Source organism: Numida meleagris, chromosome 16, assembly GCF_002078875.1.
Source record: "Numida meleagris isolate 19003 breed g44 Domestic line chromosome 16, NumMel1.0, whole genome shotgun sequence".
NCBI lineage: Eukaryota > Metazoa > Chordata > Aves > Galliformes > Numididae > Numida > Numida meleagris.
In genome coordinates, this window is record NC_034424.1 from 3,229,075 (window position 1) to 3,243,645 (window position 14,571).

The 14,571-nt window shown below is 55.4% G+C and overlaps 1 protein-coding gene across 1 annotated transcript in view; it reads right to left on the reverse strand.

The window, feature by feature from the left end:
- ASTN2 (astrotactin 2) overlaps positions 1–14,571 on the reverse strand; it is a gene marked incomplete at its 5' end in the record, with an annotated part of 265,286 nt that overhangs the window by 202,502 nt on the left and 48,213 nt on the right. Inside the window, one exon of the mRNA XM_021414154.1 lies at positions 4,119–4,503. Coding sequence (XP_021269829.1) covers positions 4,119–4,503 — 385 coding nt within the window. The remainder of the gene's footprint in view (positions 1–4,118; positions 4,504–14,571) is intronic.

Genomic DNA, 14,571 nt, shown 5'->3' on the forward strand with positions numbered 1-14,571 from the left:
CATTCATTCACTGCCATTCACTGCAGAGTACTTCATCCACATGGGGCTGATTTGGACACATCCACGAGGCACAAACCCAAGGAGATTTTCTAATTCCGAGAATCATAGAATGGCTTGGGTTGGAAAGGACCTCAAAGATCACCTATTTCCAACCCCAAATTGCCACAGACAACCCCAAAACTGCAGGGAGACCACACAGCTCCCTGTCCGTGCCAGCACACAGGCCTCCTTTTGGCTAATTACAGCTGCCTATAGCCTCCTCTCTCTCTCTCTCTCATTTTAATATGTTAATAAAAAAAAAAACCCTACTCTTCTTCTTCCTAAACTGCCTTAGATTTTTCTTCTGACTAAATTCATCTGGGCTCTGTGCGATGCCATGAGGTCAGTTTGTGCTCCTACTGCAATTCTAATTTTGTCGGTTTTCCATTTTCTAGGGAGTTGGGGGATTTTTCTTTCTACTTTTTTTTTTTTTTTTCCCCAAATCAAAAATGATTTTGCATAACAGCAATAACGTTAATGTCCCCGCGCGGTGCATCCAGATTACAGGCTGCAGCTGGGGAGAAATAAACATCTCATCTTTGCCCTGCTGTTTATCAACCCGCTGCAGAGCCTGGTGTCAGGTCAGAACCTGTAATTTCATTAACTTTATCACTCAGACGCGCTTGTTGCTAGATGTCATTATTCAGCACACTGCTCCCGTGTTTGTTTGCACCACGCCAGCTGCAGCGCATTGCCTGAGCAGGCGGGGGGACACTGGGTTCTGCCCATTCGCGCTCGGTTCAGCCACACGTGGCACAGCAGATATTTGTGCTGCAGATCCAGTGGCTGCTCCCCACCCACTCAGCGGGGCCGTACCATCACGGAGTTGTCCGTGCAACAGATGGGAGCAAAACACTTCTCCTCGTGGCAAGGGCAACTGAGCCCACAGCTCACAGCGTGCAGGAATCCCAACGGGTGGAAAGCACCAGCACCTGCAAATCAATCACTGCCCGGCACGTGGGGGAAGTGAGCGGCACAGGCAGGTGAGGGCGAGCCGAAGCACTCCATCTTCATTGCGTTTGCCATCCCCGGTAATTAACGTCGGGAACTGACACTTGAAAGAGTCTTTGGTGACAGCCCCAGCAATGATAGCATTTGGAGCCTGCTGACAAGTCCCAGCTGATGTCTTATCACCACGTTATGCACCACACGCAGCTTCTCCCTTGGGCACTGCCAGGCTCACAGGCACAGCTCCGCAGCCGAACCTGCTGCGCCCACCCGCACGCAGCCCGGGGCCAAGCCCCAGCTGGGATTCCCTTGCCATATCCATCTCAAAGCCACCTGTGAAACCGTGCCTCAGCAGCCCTGATTTCCCCCTGGGAATCGCTGGATACGTGGTATCTGCTACATCCCACCTGCGCATCCCCAGGGAAGCCCAACAGCACCCGCTGCCCGCAGGCAGGCAGCACAACCACGGCACGTCTGGCACGTCCCGAATCTCTGCAGCTCCCAGGCACGTGCAATGCAGCTGGAGGGCTGAGTGCAAAGCACAAGAATAGCACCACAGAGTGGTTGGGTTGGAAGAGAACTTACAGACCATCCAGTCCCAACCCCTGCTGTGGGCTGCCTGCCCCCCCCAGCTCAGGCTGCCCAGGGCCCATCCACGGCGTTGGGCACCTCCAGGGATGGGGCACCCAACTGCTCTGGGCAGCAGTGCCGGGGCCTCACCGTCCTCTGAGTGAAATATTTCCTCCTCCGCCTGGTTTCTGGCCTAGGAATCCCACGCCCTGGATGACCCAGGCTCTGGACAGGGATAGCAGAGGAGCGAGCAGCACACATTGCAGCAAAGCAAAGCCCCATCAGAGAGGGGAAGGCGTCACGTGGTGAACCAGCACGATTTTGAGGGATCAGATCACAAACAAGGCCTCGAGTCCAGGTGTAATGCATGACAGTGTCCCAGTGGGAGAATTCGGCACCACGTGGACAGCAGCAGACCTCGGGCAGCCTGTCCCAGCACGCAGCCCTGGATTGGGGCTTCTGCAGACAGCACAAGGATTACTTTATTGCCACTTTCTGAAGCTCTGAGATGGTTTAATATTCTGCCCTAGATCTTGTTTACTATTATGTTTTGAAGAGCACTGAAATGCAGTTACTGCTGTCTCCCCCACTCACACAATTCTAAATAATTTATAGAAAAGCAAAACAAAGAAGAGAATATGAAAGAATGAAAGAGGCAGCTCAGTTACAGTACATGAAGGCCTTCATTTGTTCGCTCTCACCGTGCACAGGGTTGGGGAAGCATCTCTTAACCCCAGGAGCCGGCGAGAGCCACAGAGGAGGACATCAACAGGGATGCTCCGAGCAGTGCACGGGGACGGCAGGAGGACCCCTGGGTTACTGCAGCAGTGATAACCACCAGTGCTGTAACAGCTCTGCCTGGAAGAGGAAGGGGGAAATAGCACTTTGTGGCTGCAGGGAGCAGCTTCCAAAGCCATGGGTGCGGAGCCGCTTTCCAGGAGCCAAGCTCTGGGGTCCCTGTCCCCATCCCTGCCACCCAATGGGGACAGCACAGGAGTGGGATGTGCTCCTGAGGATGGATGCACGCTGTGAGCAGAGAGCAGAGCCCCCTCCCCTCCCCACGCCGGTCCCCGCTCCTGCTGCAGTCGCTCAGCAATTAGCACCAACACGCTCCGCTTTTGTTTATTCCGACGCATTTCACCGCGTTGCAGGTTAACTACATTAAACTGCTTCTAATGATATTTCAATAAGCAGAGGCGGGCGATACACTTTCCCAGAGACAGGCTTTAAAAAAGCAGGCAATCAAATGTGCATTAGCCCAGACACGCTGGGGAAAGTGCTGCTCTTCCCCAGGCAGGAGGAGCCCGTGGCACACGGCCCCGTCTGTCTGTCCTGCTGCACCCAGCCCCAGCAGCACACCGCCTCACCCGGGGGGAAACCCGAAGGGACCTGAGCTCTGACACATCCCAGCACCCTAGGAACTCCAGGATCGTTGTCTGATGGCTTGTGGAATAAAACACAGAGAATGTTTTGGTGCCCCTGGAAAACATAACGTTGTGGAATGGCTCTCTGAGGAGCAGCACTGCTCAGCGGGGCCCCACTGATGTGTTCTGTGCTGGAATTGATGCACTACCTGACAGCGAGGCAACGAGCATTTCTGCCACCTAGAGAATAAAGCCCGGGCTGATTGATGCCCATGTGCCAGCGCTCACCTATAGCAAGAAGTCAGCAGGGATCCCAGCATCCCCAACCTGCTCAGGAGCCTGGGGCACAGACTGAATAGGAACAAGGGCTCATCAGCACTGCGGGAGCAGTGGGACCGACAGTGCTGCCCGTGGCAAAAGAGCAACTCCCCTTGGTGGGGAAATGCTTCTCCTGCTCCTGAGCCAACTCCTCATTTCTGGGCACTTCCAGAAGTCACAACATCAGTGACACACGCAGAGGGATCAAGGGCACCTTCAGCAAGTTTGCTGATGTCACCAAGCTGAGTGGTGTACAATAGTTGATACAAAAGAAGGAAGGGATGCCATCCACAGGGACACGGGCAGCCTGGAAGGTGAGCCCACGTGAACCTAGTGAGGCTCAACAAGGCCAAGCACAAGGTGCTGCAATGGGGCTGGGGCAGACCCAGATGTGGGGATTGTTCAGTCTGGAGAAGAGAAGGCTCCAGGGAGACCTCACCGCAGCCTTCCAGTACATGAAGGGAGCTTATAAACAGGAGAGAGAACAACATTTGATGTGGGCAGATAGTGATAGGATAAGGGGGAATGGCTTTAACCTAGAAGAGGGCAGATTTCGGTGAGACGTCACGAGAAAACATTGTACTCAGAGGGTGGTGAGGCCTCGGCACTGCTGCCCAGAACTGGGAGTGCCCATGGCTGTGGATGGGGCCCTGCTCAGCCTGAGCTGCTGGGGCAGCCAGCCCACGGCAGGGGTAGGGCTGGGGAGGCTGTAAGCTCCCTCCCAGCCCAACCATTCCATGGTTCTATGGAATCAGCTGGAAGGTGAAAGCTGGGGACAAAGCAGCTGATCCAGGACCCCCCCTCCTCAGGGAGGCCCCACGCAGCTCAGACACCTGAGGGCACAGGGCGAGGGGAAGACCGGGCAGAACAGCCACAAACCTTTCTTCTCGTAGTCGGGCTTCTCCTCCCCGGCCCGGCCCAAGCTCTCCAGCGTCCGCGTCACCTGGCTGCCGAACTCGTCCTCCCTGGTGCTGGGCTCCGCCCGCTGCGGCGTCTCCTCCTCCTCCTCGTCCTCGTAGTCATCCAGGATGGGGGTCTCGCGGATGGGCACGCCGATGACCGAGTTGTGGGCCTGCAGGCGCGAGTTGCGGAAGCTCTCTCGGGCCTGGGGGCCCAGCAGCACCGAGGGGATGTAGTGGATCTCGTGGGTGGCCTCGGTGCTGGCGCTCTTCTGCGGGATGCGGCGACGCTTGTGCCAGCGCCGCTGGGCGTACAGGGCCACCGTGAAGACCAAGAGGAGCAGGAGCAGCGCGATCAGCCCACCCTGCGGGACAGCAAAGGGACACGTCAGGAGGCGTGGGGACGGGCGAGGAGCGGCACCCACCAGCGCTCGTCCTCCTCTTACACAAAATCCTTTAATCACAGAATCGAAGGCGTTGGAAGGGACCCCCAGTGCGGCCCTCCCTGTGCTCCATAAACCCCGCTCCTGGGGTGGAAGATAATGGTCAGGGTGCTGCAAGGGGCTCTCAGCACCCCAGGGACACCCCCAGCTCAGCTCTGCCCACTCCTCCTGGACCTTTTTTATCCTCACCCCTTTGCTCCTATAAGGCAACGTGCACGGGTACCAGGCCCATCTGCCCTGCACAAGGAGATGGGAAAGGATCTTCCATCTGCATCCCACTGCTTAGGAGACAAAAAACTCATAAAAACAGCCCAGCAACCAACATGGGAGCCATAAACTCTCTGCAGAGACACAGCATTTTGAACAAAAGACCATGAACCAAATGGCACCACGCAACTGCCTCCCTCCAGGGCACAGAGAACCAAAGCCACTCATCGTTCCCAGTGCCAGCCCTCCTTCTCCCCTGGAAGGTGCAGGATGAGGCCACCCAGCTGCAGTGGCAGGCCATGGAGCAGGGCCCCTGCATGGCTCCTCTGGCTGCTCCTGCTCTGAGGAGCATCCCACAGCCGCATCCTGCACCCAAATCCTCAGCTCTCCAGAACAACTCTGATCCCATCAATTGTGGCAGAATTATTTAAAGACTTCCCTCTTGCTCACATGTTTAGGGAGCATCGCCAGAGTCACTCTTGCAGCAGAGCACATCACCATGTCAACCTTTTGGGTGAACTGCTGTGGTTACATGCAGGGGCACACCACAATCTCAGACCACAACCTTCACTGCCAAGCTCTCTCTTCCCACACCTCCTAATTTCATGAGCCAGCAGTGAGCCCAGGTGGCCATGAAGGCCAATGGCATCATGGCTTGCGTCAGCAATAGTGCAGCGAGCAGGACAGGGAGGAGATCATCCCTCTGTACTGGGACTGGTGGGGCCAGATCTCAAGTGCTGTGTTCAGTTTTGGGCCCCTCACTACAAGAAGGACACTGAGGCCCTGGAGCGCATCCAGAGAAGGACAAGAAAACTGGGGAAGTTCAGGCTGGATATTAGGAAAAATTTCTTCTCAGAAAGAGTGGTCAGGTATTGGAACAAGCTGCCCAGGGAGGTGGTGGGGTCACTGTCCCTGGAGGTGTTCAACACACATGGAGATGTGGCACTGAGGGACATGGTCAGTGGGCACAGTGGGTTGGGGCTGGACTTGGGGATCTTACAGGTCTTTTCCAACCTATATAGAATCGTATGATTCCATGACCAAAATCACACACTGTTACCAAAAAGCACAAACTTCCCTCATACCATTGTCTCCATGGAAGCGACCTCCCCACTCATGGGGCAGCCCTACCTCTGCCTGCTATGGAGGCTGACACACATGGCAGGAAATGTGTGTTTGCTCGCCTTGGGCCCTTCCATCTCTCTGCAGCTCCAAAGCAATTTTACCCCGTGGCAGACGAGCAAAGCAGGGCATGTAAATCAGGAGCGGTGTGAGCAATCGGCGCTTTGCAGCGTGACATGTAGCAGCCGGGGCAGGGCAGGCATCTGTTTGGCACAAAGAATGCCATCGCTGGGAACTTTACCGAGCACGCAAGAGCAGCGTGAAGACGTGCAAACATTTCTCCTGCGCACAATACAAAGCACTGCGCCGTGCGGAAAGAGGATCATCTGTAAAGAGGCGGCGTGGGAAGTGAGTTCGCCGGGGACGGAACTCAGGGGACGCACGGGGACGGAGCTGGTGGCGGCACCGTGGGGCAGGGTGCGGAGTGGGCAGCACTGCAGGAGCCTGCTGCTCTGCACTCTGCCTCCTCATCTCTCCCCTAATCGATGCTAATGAGAGCCTAGTTGGAGGATTCGGGATGACATTGCTCAGCTTGACTTTCCCAACTAGCCGGCGCGTGGCACGGAGCGGGGCTCTGCCCCACCGCTTGCTGCCCCACACTCAGCCTCACAGCTTTGCTGCACACCGGGTGGCTCCGGGTCAGCTCCGTGTGCCCAAGGGCTGTGCCGATCCCTGGCGCTCAGCTGCAGCTCAGTGTCACACGCTCCCCACGCCCCTGACCCCACATCACAGCCCCTTGTCGGAGCGCCGTGCGCACGCAGGGAGAGCTTCCTGGGGAAAAAAAAAAAATGTCAAACTTAGGAGGCATTCACGCCAGCCTCATTTTAATCTATTTTTCATGTTAAATTATCCAACTGAGGGAGCGGGAGAGAGAAAGGGGAAGGAAGGGATAATATGAGAAATGTTTTATTTGACAATGTGTCATTCGGAAACTGATTATTTCTGTCTCAGAGCTTTTTAATATTCCCAAACAATGGCCGAGCCGCGAGGGGATTTGGTATGCTAAGGCTGGATTTATAATACTCTGTTCTGCAGTGATAAGAACATGGGCCTTTAATCCTGTGAGCTGTGAACATGCATATTCTCCCGCGTAATGTCCTTCCTCTCCATCGCTCTCCCGAGAGCCCCGGGCTGGCTGCAGCCGTGCCCCCCGGACACTGTGGGGACATGGATGCGTCCCAGGTGCACGGCCCTGCTGGTGGGAGCGCAGCAAAGAGGGGAACGGGGTTGGTCCTGCCAAGGATGTGGCACGAGAGAGGACAGGGCGCGTGCAGCACTGCAAAACTTCGGGGTCCAACGTGGCACGGGAACAAGGCTCAGCTGGAGCTGGGAAGCAGCAGCAAAGTGGGATTTCTATGGTAAGCACCAAAGGGAAGCTGCTGGGGGAAGCCCCCTGCAGACCCTGCTGAGTCATACAGTCATTAAGGTTGGAACGGATCTCTAAGATCATCTAGCCCAGCCACACCACGTCCACTGACCACATCCCTCAGTGCCACAGCTCCACAGTTCCTGAACACCTCCAGGGATGGTGACTCCACCTCTCCCTGGTCCTGCTTTTATAAACGACGCAGGCTGCAGAGCTGCTGACTGCAGGGCAATGAGCTCCTCCTTGGCTCCTGCCCACGGTGCCAAGCAACCCTTCGACAGTGAGAGTCCCTCCAGGTGCTCCTCCAGACCAACCCTTGTCCCCACACAGGGGCTGTGCTGTGAGCCAAGTGATGGCCATGCAGTCCTTCAGAGCTCTCCACACCATAGCCTTTCCTTTCTTCCCTTCCTGGCAGCAAAGGTAATTAAACACTAGAACAATTTACCACGGGTTGCAGTGGATTATCCATCACTGTCAATTTTTATTTTAATTTTTTTTTTTTTTTTAATACCAAGGCTGGATGCTTTCAGAAAAGTTAAGCTTTACTCCAATGAGAAATAAAAGGCTTCAGGGAAGTCCTGAGGTCCAAGAAGACCCCTCAGCCCCTTCTGGTCCTTTGATCCATCCCTGGAGGTGACCAGGTTGGATGGGGCCCTGGGGAACCTGGTCTAGTACCAGATCTGGAGGTTGGTGGCCCTGCCTGTGGCAGGGGCTTGGAACTTGATGATCCTTGGGGTCCCTTCAAACCCAAGCCATTCTATGATTCTATAGCCCTCTGACTATGTCCTTCCTATGTTTCACCACGAGTTATGCAGCCCTCCAGCACTTCACCTCTCTTCCAGGCCTTCTGCCCCCCTCCAGCTCAATGCAGATGCACCGAAGCAGGGAGGATGCTGCAGCAAGGACCAACCTCGCACCTGGATGCCCAAACCTCTCCTAGCCCAAGGCTGTAATAAAGCAGCTTCGAGGAGCAGGTGCAGCAAACATTTGCATCAGGTTTTTGCCGAGCTGTAATTTGAACTAACAGATTTCTAATTAATTTAACTCAAAGTGATGGCGAACTGCGGGATGGAAACCCTGTGAACATCATTCCACCAGGCAGAGGCTCACGCTCCCCCAGGACCCCCACCCCCCCCACACTCAGTGCTTGCAGCACAGCCTGGGATCAGAAAGGCCCTGTCCCGCTGGTGCCAGGGGAGGTTCAGGTTGGATATTAGGAAACATTTCTCCTCAGAAGGAGTGGTGATGCACTGGCACGGGCTGCACAGGGAGTGGTGGGGTCACCGCCCCTGGAGGCATGGTCATTGGGCATGGGCAATATTGGTGGTGTATTGGTAATACTGGACAGCTGGACTGGATGATCTCAAAGGTCTTTTCCAACCCCAGTGACTCTATGATCATAGAATCATAGAATCATAGAATTAGCTAGGTTGGAAAAGACCTACAAGATCATCCAGTCCAACCATCCACCTACCACCAATAACCCCACTAAACCATGTCTCTCAACGCTAGATCTAAACGTTTCTTGAACACCTCCAGGGAAAGTGACTCCACCACCTCCCTGGGCAGCCCATTCCAGCGCCTGACCACTCTTTCAGAAAAGCAGTACTTCCTAATGTCCAGCCTAAATCTCCCCTGGCACAAGTTGAGGCCATGATTCTGCAGTGCAGGTCAGTGCAGGATCTGGCGCCAGTGTTCCTGCAGCATCGCTCTGCCAGCCCATGCATCTTTGCACGCTGCTTGCTATGCTGTACATAAGCACATCGGGCATAAATCTAATAGCACACACAGTCCTGCAAAGCATCGCAGAGGTACAAGAGATGAGAGTTACAGTTGCTGTGGGAGCCATAACTTTAAAATCTCTGACTCTTCCACATTAAAAGAAAGAGTCAGAAAAAAGTCACATTTCCATACAATTTTATTTTTTTTTTCAAGCCACGCTGAATTTTGTTTTGCTGCTCCATTCGGGAACGGAAACAAAAAGGAGCAGAGCTGCCCACCAGCCCTTCAGCATCGCTCAGACACGCGCTCTCCTTCCAGCGCTGCCCCATTGGCACCGCACACGCCTGCGTGCCCCGCGCCCCGCATCTCGCCAGGATAACAATTCCAAACGACTCCTAATCCATTTTTTATCGTGTAAAAAAGGCATTTATTTTCCAGCGAGCCGAAAGAGGAGGGCTGGAGGTGATTTTATTAAGCACCTGATTGCTGGCTCTTTCTAACACTCGAGTGCAGATTGCATAAATTGTGATTTTAATGCGCTCTAAACGGCTCACCTAGCTGGGCTGACCTGCTCACCCGGGGCCTGCCCTCAGAGAGGGAAGATTTTAAAATGCATTAGGTCTCGCGTTTCCCTAACGCAGGCAGACTGAGCAAATGGCTGAGAAACACAAAGGCTCGCAGCTCCCCAGCCCCATCCCTTTCCCTGCAGAGTGATGCACACGTGCTCCTCCCGCTCGGCTCGCTGAGACCTGCTCAGTGAATTGCGTTCCAGCCAGATTATAAAGCGGAGGGGAAAAAGCCACTTGAGCTAAGGATCAGCGGCAAAGCTTTTAAAGGAGGGGCCGGCACATCTCGAGTTGGTGCTGCCCTAATGGGACATCTAGTGGGGTTCTTCCAGCATTCCGTGCCCTGGGCTGCTGGGTGACCACGTGGCACATCCCACCCCCTGGCAAAGCACCTGGACAATGGGCCAGCCAGGGCACGCTGCTCCCTGCTCTTCAGCTGGCCTGTGCTGGCACCCAGCCCATGGCAAGGGGTGGGATTGAATGGGCGTTAAGGTTCAGGTTGGATATTAGGAAACATTTCTCCAAAAAGAATGGCAGTGCATTGGCACAGGCTGCCCAGGGAGTGGTGGGGTCACCGTCCCTGGAGGTGTTCCAGAACCATGGGGATGTGGCACTGGGGGACGTGGTCAGTGGGCATGGTGGGATGGGGTGGGGTTGGACTTGGGGATCTCTGAGGTCATTTCCAGCCTTAATGATTCTATGATCCCATGATTCTATGATTCCAACCCAAGCCATTCTGTGATTCTATAACTTTATCGCACCCAAGCTGCAACTTTTGCTCCCACAGCTTCTGCCCGAGCGTGTGCCTCCTCCTCCTGAAAAAAACACACGGTGTCGTGGCACCTGAAGGAGAATCACAGAATCATAGAATGGCTTGGGTTGGAAGGGACCCCAAGGATCATCAAGTTCCAACCCCCCTGCCACAGGCAGGGCCACCAACCTCCAGATCTGACACTAGACCAAGCTGCCCAGGGCCCCATCCAACCTGGGCTTGAACACCTCCAGGGATGGGGCATCCACAGCCTCTCTGGGCAGCTGTTCCAGCACCTTGCCACTCTCTCTGTGAAGAACTTCCCCTTGGCATCCAATCCAAACCTTCCCTCCTTGAGTTTAAGAAAACAGAAACCAGCCCTGGCCCCAGCGCACAGAGCAGCACTGGCGTCAGGCACAGCAGATGACCTGGAGCGCTGCTACAGAGGAGGGCTGCGGGCAAGCTCATCCATCCTGCAGGAATCCCTGCAGCAAACCCTGGCTGCTTCCAGCCTCCCTGCACAGCCACCCAAACCTCAGCATCCCCACTGCTCACAGCTCCTACCACCCACGCTGCCACCCCCAGCTGCTCCACGGCACCAGTGGCAGCTCTGGACGGTGCAGGTCCTTGCAGCAGCACGGCGAGGGGACACTGCTCCAAACAAACCCCCGGCAGCGCAGCGAGCCCTCGCACAACTTGGATTATTCCAGCATCTACCAGCAGAGCGTTTGCTAGCAAGTGATGGAATATAATTAAAAGTAAAGAACACTTGTCAGATAAATGAGTACCATGTAGCACTGCTGCAAACAGCGCCTTTTTTTTTTTTTTGTTTTTCTAATAATTGTGTTTATCCACTTCCCACTCATTTACAAAAAAACGCGGTTAATTCTCGGCGGATCTCACAACCATTAGTGCGAATTAATACCGTTCCCACTGTATATTCTGCATATATTAAAAAAAATTAATCTAATAAGAGATGCACATCTCCGGATGAGGGAACATTAACACAACTCACATTGTGCCTCCAGCTTCCAAGTGCCTGTGAGTGGCACGTTACAACAGCTCTCCTGCTCAATTAGCCAGCGAGCTCCGTGGGGCTGCCAGCACCCGCACACTCATCCAGAGAAGGTGGCAAAGAAGGGGGAAAAAATCAGCATCACAGAGCAGGGTCACAGTGCAGGACCTCTTAGGACCAGCACTGTTTGTATCCTGAGGGATCCATCAGCAATGGGGACGGGGAGCTGGGTTGTGCCCTGTACTTGGTGGCCCAGCACCGTGCCTCGGGTCCCCGTTGCCTCCAAGCACACTGCACTGGGGCACGCTGCCACTTTCCCCCATACATGGGACAAAGCAAAGACACAAGGGAGGACTGAGAAGGATTCTGAGGTTTATTTATGGACATTTCAGAACTTACAGAGCTCAGAGCTGACGGGGAGGTGCTTTTGTGCGCGTAGGGAAGCAGGGAACCAGCTCCCTTCACTGCCGGTGGGGTTTGTTAAAGGTTTATGACTGAGCCAACAGCTGGCAGCTGCTTTGGGAACGATCCAGCCTATTGTGTAAATATGGTCAGGCAGTTTTCTTTAAGTGCAAATATTTCAGCATAACGAGCATCTTTCTGAGCAGCGGCGGCACGAAGCACAGCTCTGCTCCGAGCAGCACCGCTGCTTTCTTGGGGGCTCAGGCACAGCAGCAGGGACACACACCCCACGCACAGCGCCCGCAGCATCCGACAAAGGACACGGCAGAAATCACAGCTCCTGCTTACATCTTTCCCCTGTTCCTACGAGCATCTCCCCCCCGCGGGATGCTACTGGAGCAAGATGCTGGGCAGGCACCGAGATGCTTGCACTTGCAAACGGGCTGAGGGCTGAGCAGTGATTTGCTCAACAGGTTTGGATTTAGAGCACCACCATCTGCAAACCTGTTACTCTTTCCGAGCCCACAGCAAGCAAACTTGTTCCGCGGCACGGCTTGGAGGAAGGCACCTGGAGGGGCTGCTCAGAGACACCCGTCCCAGCCGTGTCCCTGCTGGTGCCATCCGAGGGGACGCTCGGCAGGGCGAGCTGTCACTTGTGCTCCCACGCGGTGCGGAGCAGTCTCTGCATCCAGCTCTAATTACAGCCACGTCCTTGCGATGAGGAGACAGACCTTTAATTAAGGGAAGCTGGGTTTCGGCGTGCCCAGCACTGCCTGGGCAGAGACAGCAGCAGAGCGGGGAGGAGGAAAAGCAGCAGCACGGCTTGGGGACACGGTGACAGCTCTGTCCCTGCCCTCCTTGTGCTGCCTGCACAGTACCGTGCTGCTGCAGCTTTGTCCCCACCATGCCCCGAATTTGGGGACAGCGCAGCAAAACCCCCTCACATCCATCCATCACCTCCCCCGGAGCAGCGGGCACACGCCAAGCTCCATGCCCAGCTCCATGGCACACGCTGCCCTGCACACCTGGGGAGAATGGGACAAATTTGGGGGCTGCGTGGCCCAGCCCTGCTGCAAGCAGGCAGCCAGGCAGAGCTCCGTGCCGCGGCCTCCGAGGAAGTGGCCACTTGGAAATGGGAAAGGATTCATTTCAATTAAACCCGCCCGGCGCTCCGAACGAAAGCAATTAATTCTCCCCATCTGAAAGCTGATTAGCCGGGATATCTGGGTAAATGGATAACAACAGGCTCATACCCCCCCCCAGCCCTATCTGCACACCACTGCTGCTGGCTGGTCTTGACAGGATGTCGCCGGCGTAATTGCAGCGCCCGTGAATGAAGGCAGCACCCAGCAGGACACCGCTGCCCCGTGGCAGTGGCTGAAGCAGGACGGGACGTCATGGTGCCAACCCAGGGCACGCTGAAGTATCTCTTTTTTTTCTAGCTGCTCTAAAGATTTCAAGGTCTTGCATACTGCTGGTGGAGTTAACCCCTACTTCGTCACACCTGGCTGCACCTCGAGTGCTGCGTTCGGTGTTGGGCCCCTCACTTCAAGGAAGGCAGTGAGGCCCTGCAGCGTGGCCAGAGATGGGCAGCGGAGCTGTGAGGGGTCTGAGCACAGTGCTCAGGAGGGAACACACAAGCAACAAGGCCCAGGTGCTCTCTGCTCCTGCCCTGCAGCAGGCACGGAGCTGCCCGCACACCGGCACAAGCCCTAACGCCGTTCTGTAGAAGGGCAATGGGAAGAAGCGGATTTATCGTTTTAACATTCCCAGCATCACCTGAGGGCTCCCTTTCCAAAGGACACTTGAGATACAGATCTATGAGATGGCCAAGCAATTGCATCTGGCAATTTACTGTAATAGCCCCGGCGGCACGAGGAGAGAAGAGCCCGTCCCAGGAACAGCAGTGGGTGAAGCTACGCCCTGGTAATGCCCTCACGGAGCAGGGCCGGGCTGCAGAGGGGGTTTCACACACAAGGACGGGAGGAGCACGTTCTGCAGCAGCCAGCTGCACGCAGCCCAGCCCCTGGGAGCAGGACAAGGACACAGCACTGCGGGGAGCACTGGGGCCGCCGAACCCCCGGAGCAGAACATTTACAGGGAAAGGATCTCAATCAGCCACTCCCAACCACCTGCTTATTTAAATCCGTCCAAACAGTGTAAGATTCCCCTGACACAGGAGCAAAGTCAGCGTGCTGGGAGGCGGTGCTGTTTGTCAGCATCGGTGCGGTGCCCCTGGGTCGGCTGCAGCCCAACCCCAAACCTCCATCTGCCCACAGGGCAGGGGCAGCGGTGCAGAACAGGATAGGGGAGCATCCATCACCGGTGACAGGGCTTTATTAATCCCGCTCGGGGCACAGGGATGGATTTGATGATGTCTCCATCTCCATTCCACTGCTGAGATGCTATGGGAAAGGAATCCTCATCCAGCAAAGCCCTCTGGAAATCCATCGCTCATTGGAGCGTCCCAGTGGGCGTCAGTGCCGTCGATGGGTTACGCGTGCGTGCGAGGTTGGGGCACTGAGGAAACGATTTCTGCTCTCAGAAACAACCCTTCAGTCCCAAACCAGCAAAACCACGTCAGCGCCAACCTGAAAAACCTGCTTACAGAAGTGACTTTGAGGTGTCACCTGTGAGCTGGCGCTGAGCCTTCTGCTCGGGGCTGAAGCTCCGTGTGCACCAGGTGCCAAAGCAGAGGCAGCTCTGCAGGATGGGTCAGTGCAGAGGGAGGCATCGATGGGCACAAGCAGCTGTGGGCTATCCACCGCCTGGCTGAAGGTTTTTGCACTGTCAGGATGTTCTCCAGCACAGATAATCGTTTCAATCTGAAACTCCTCAG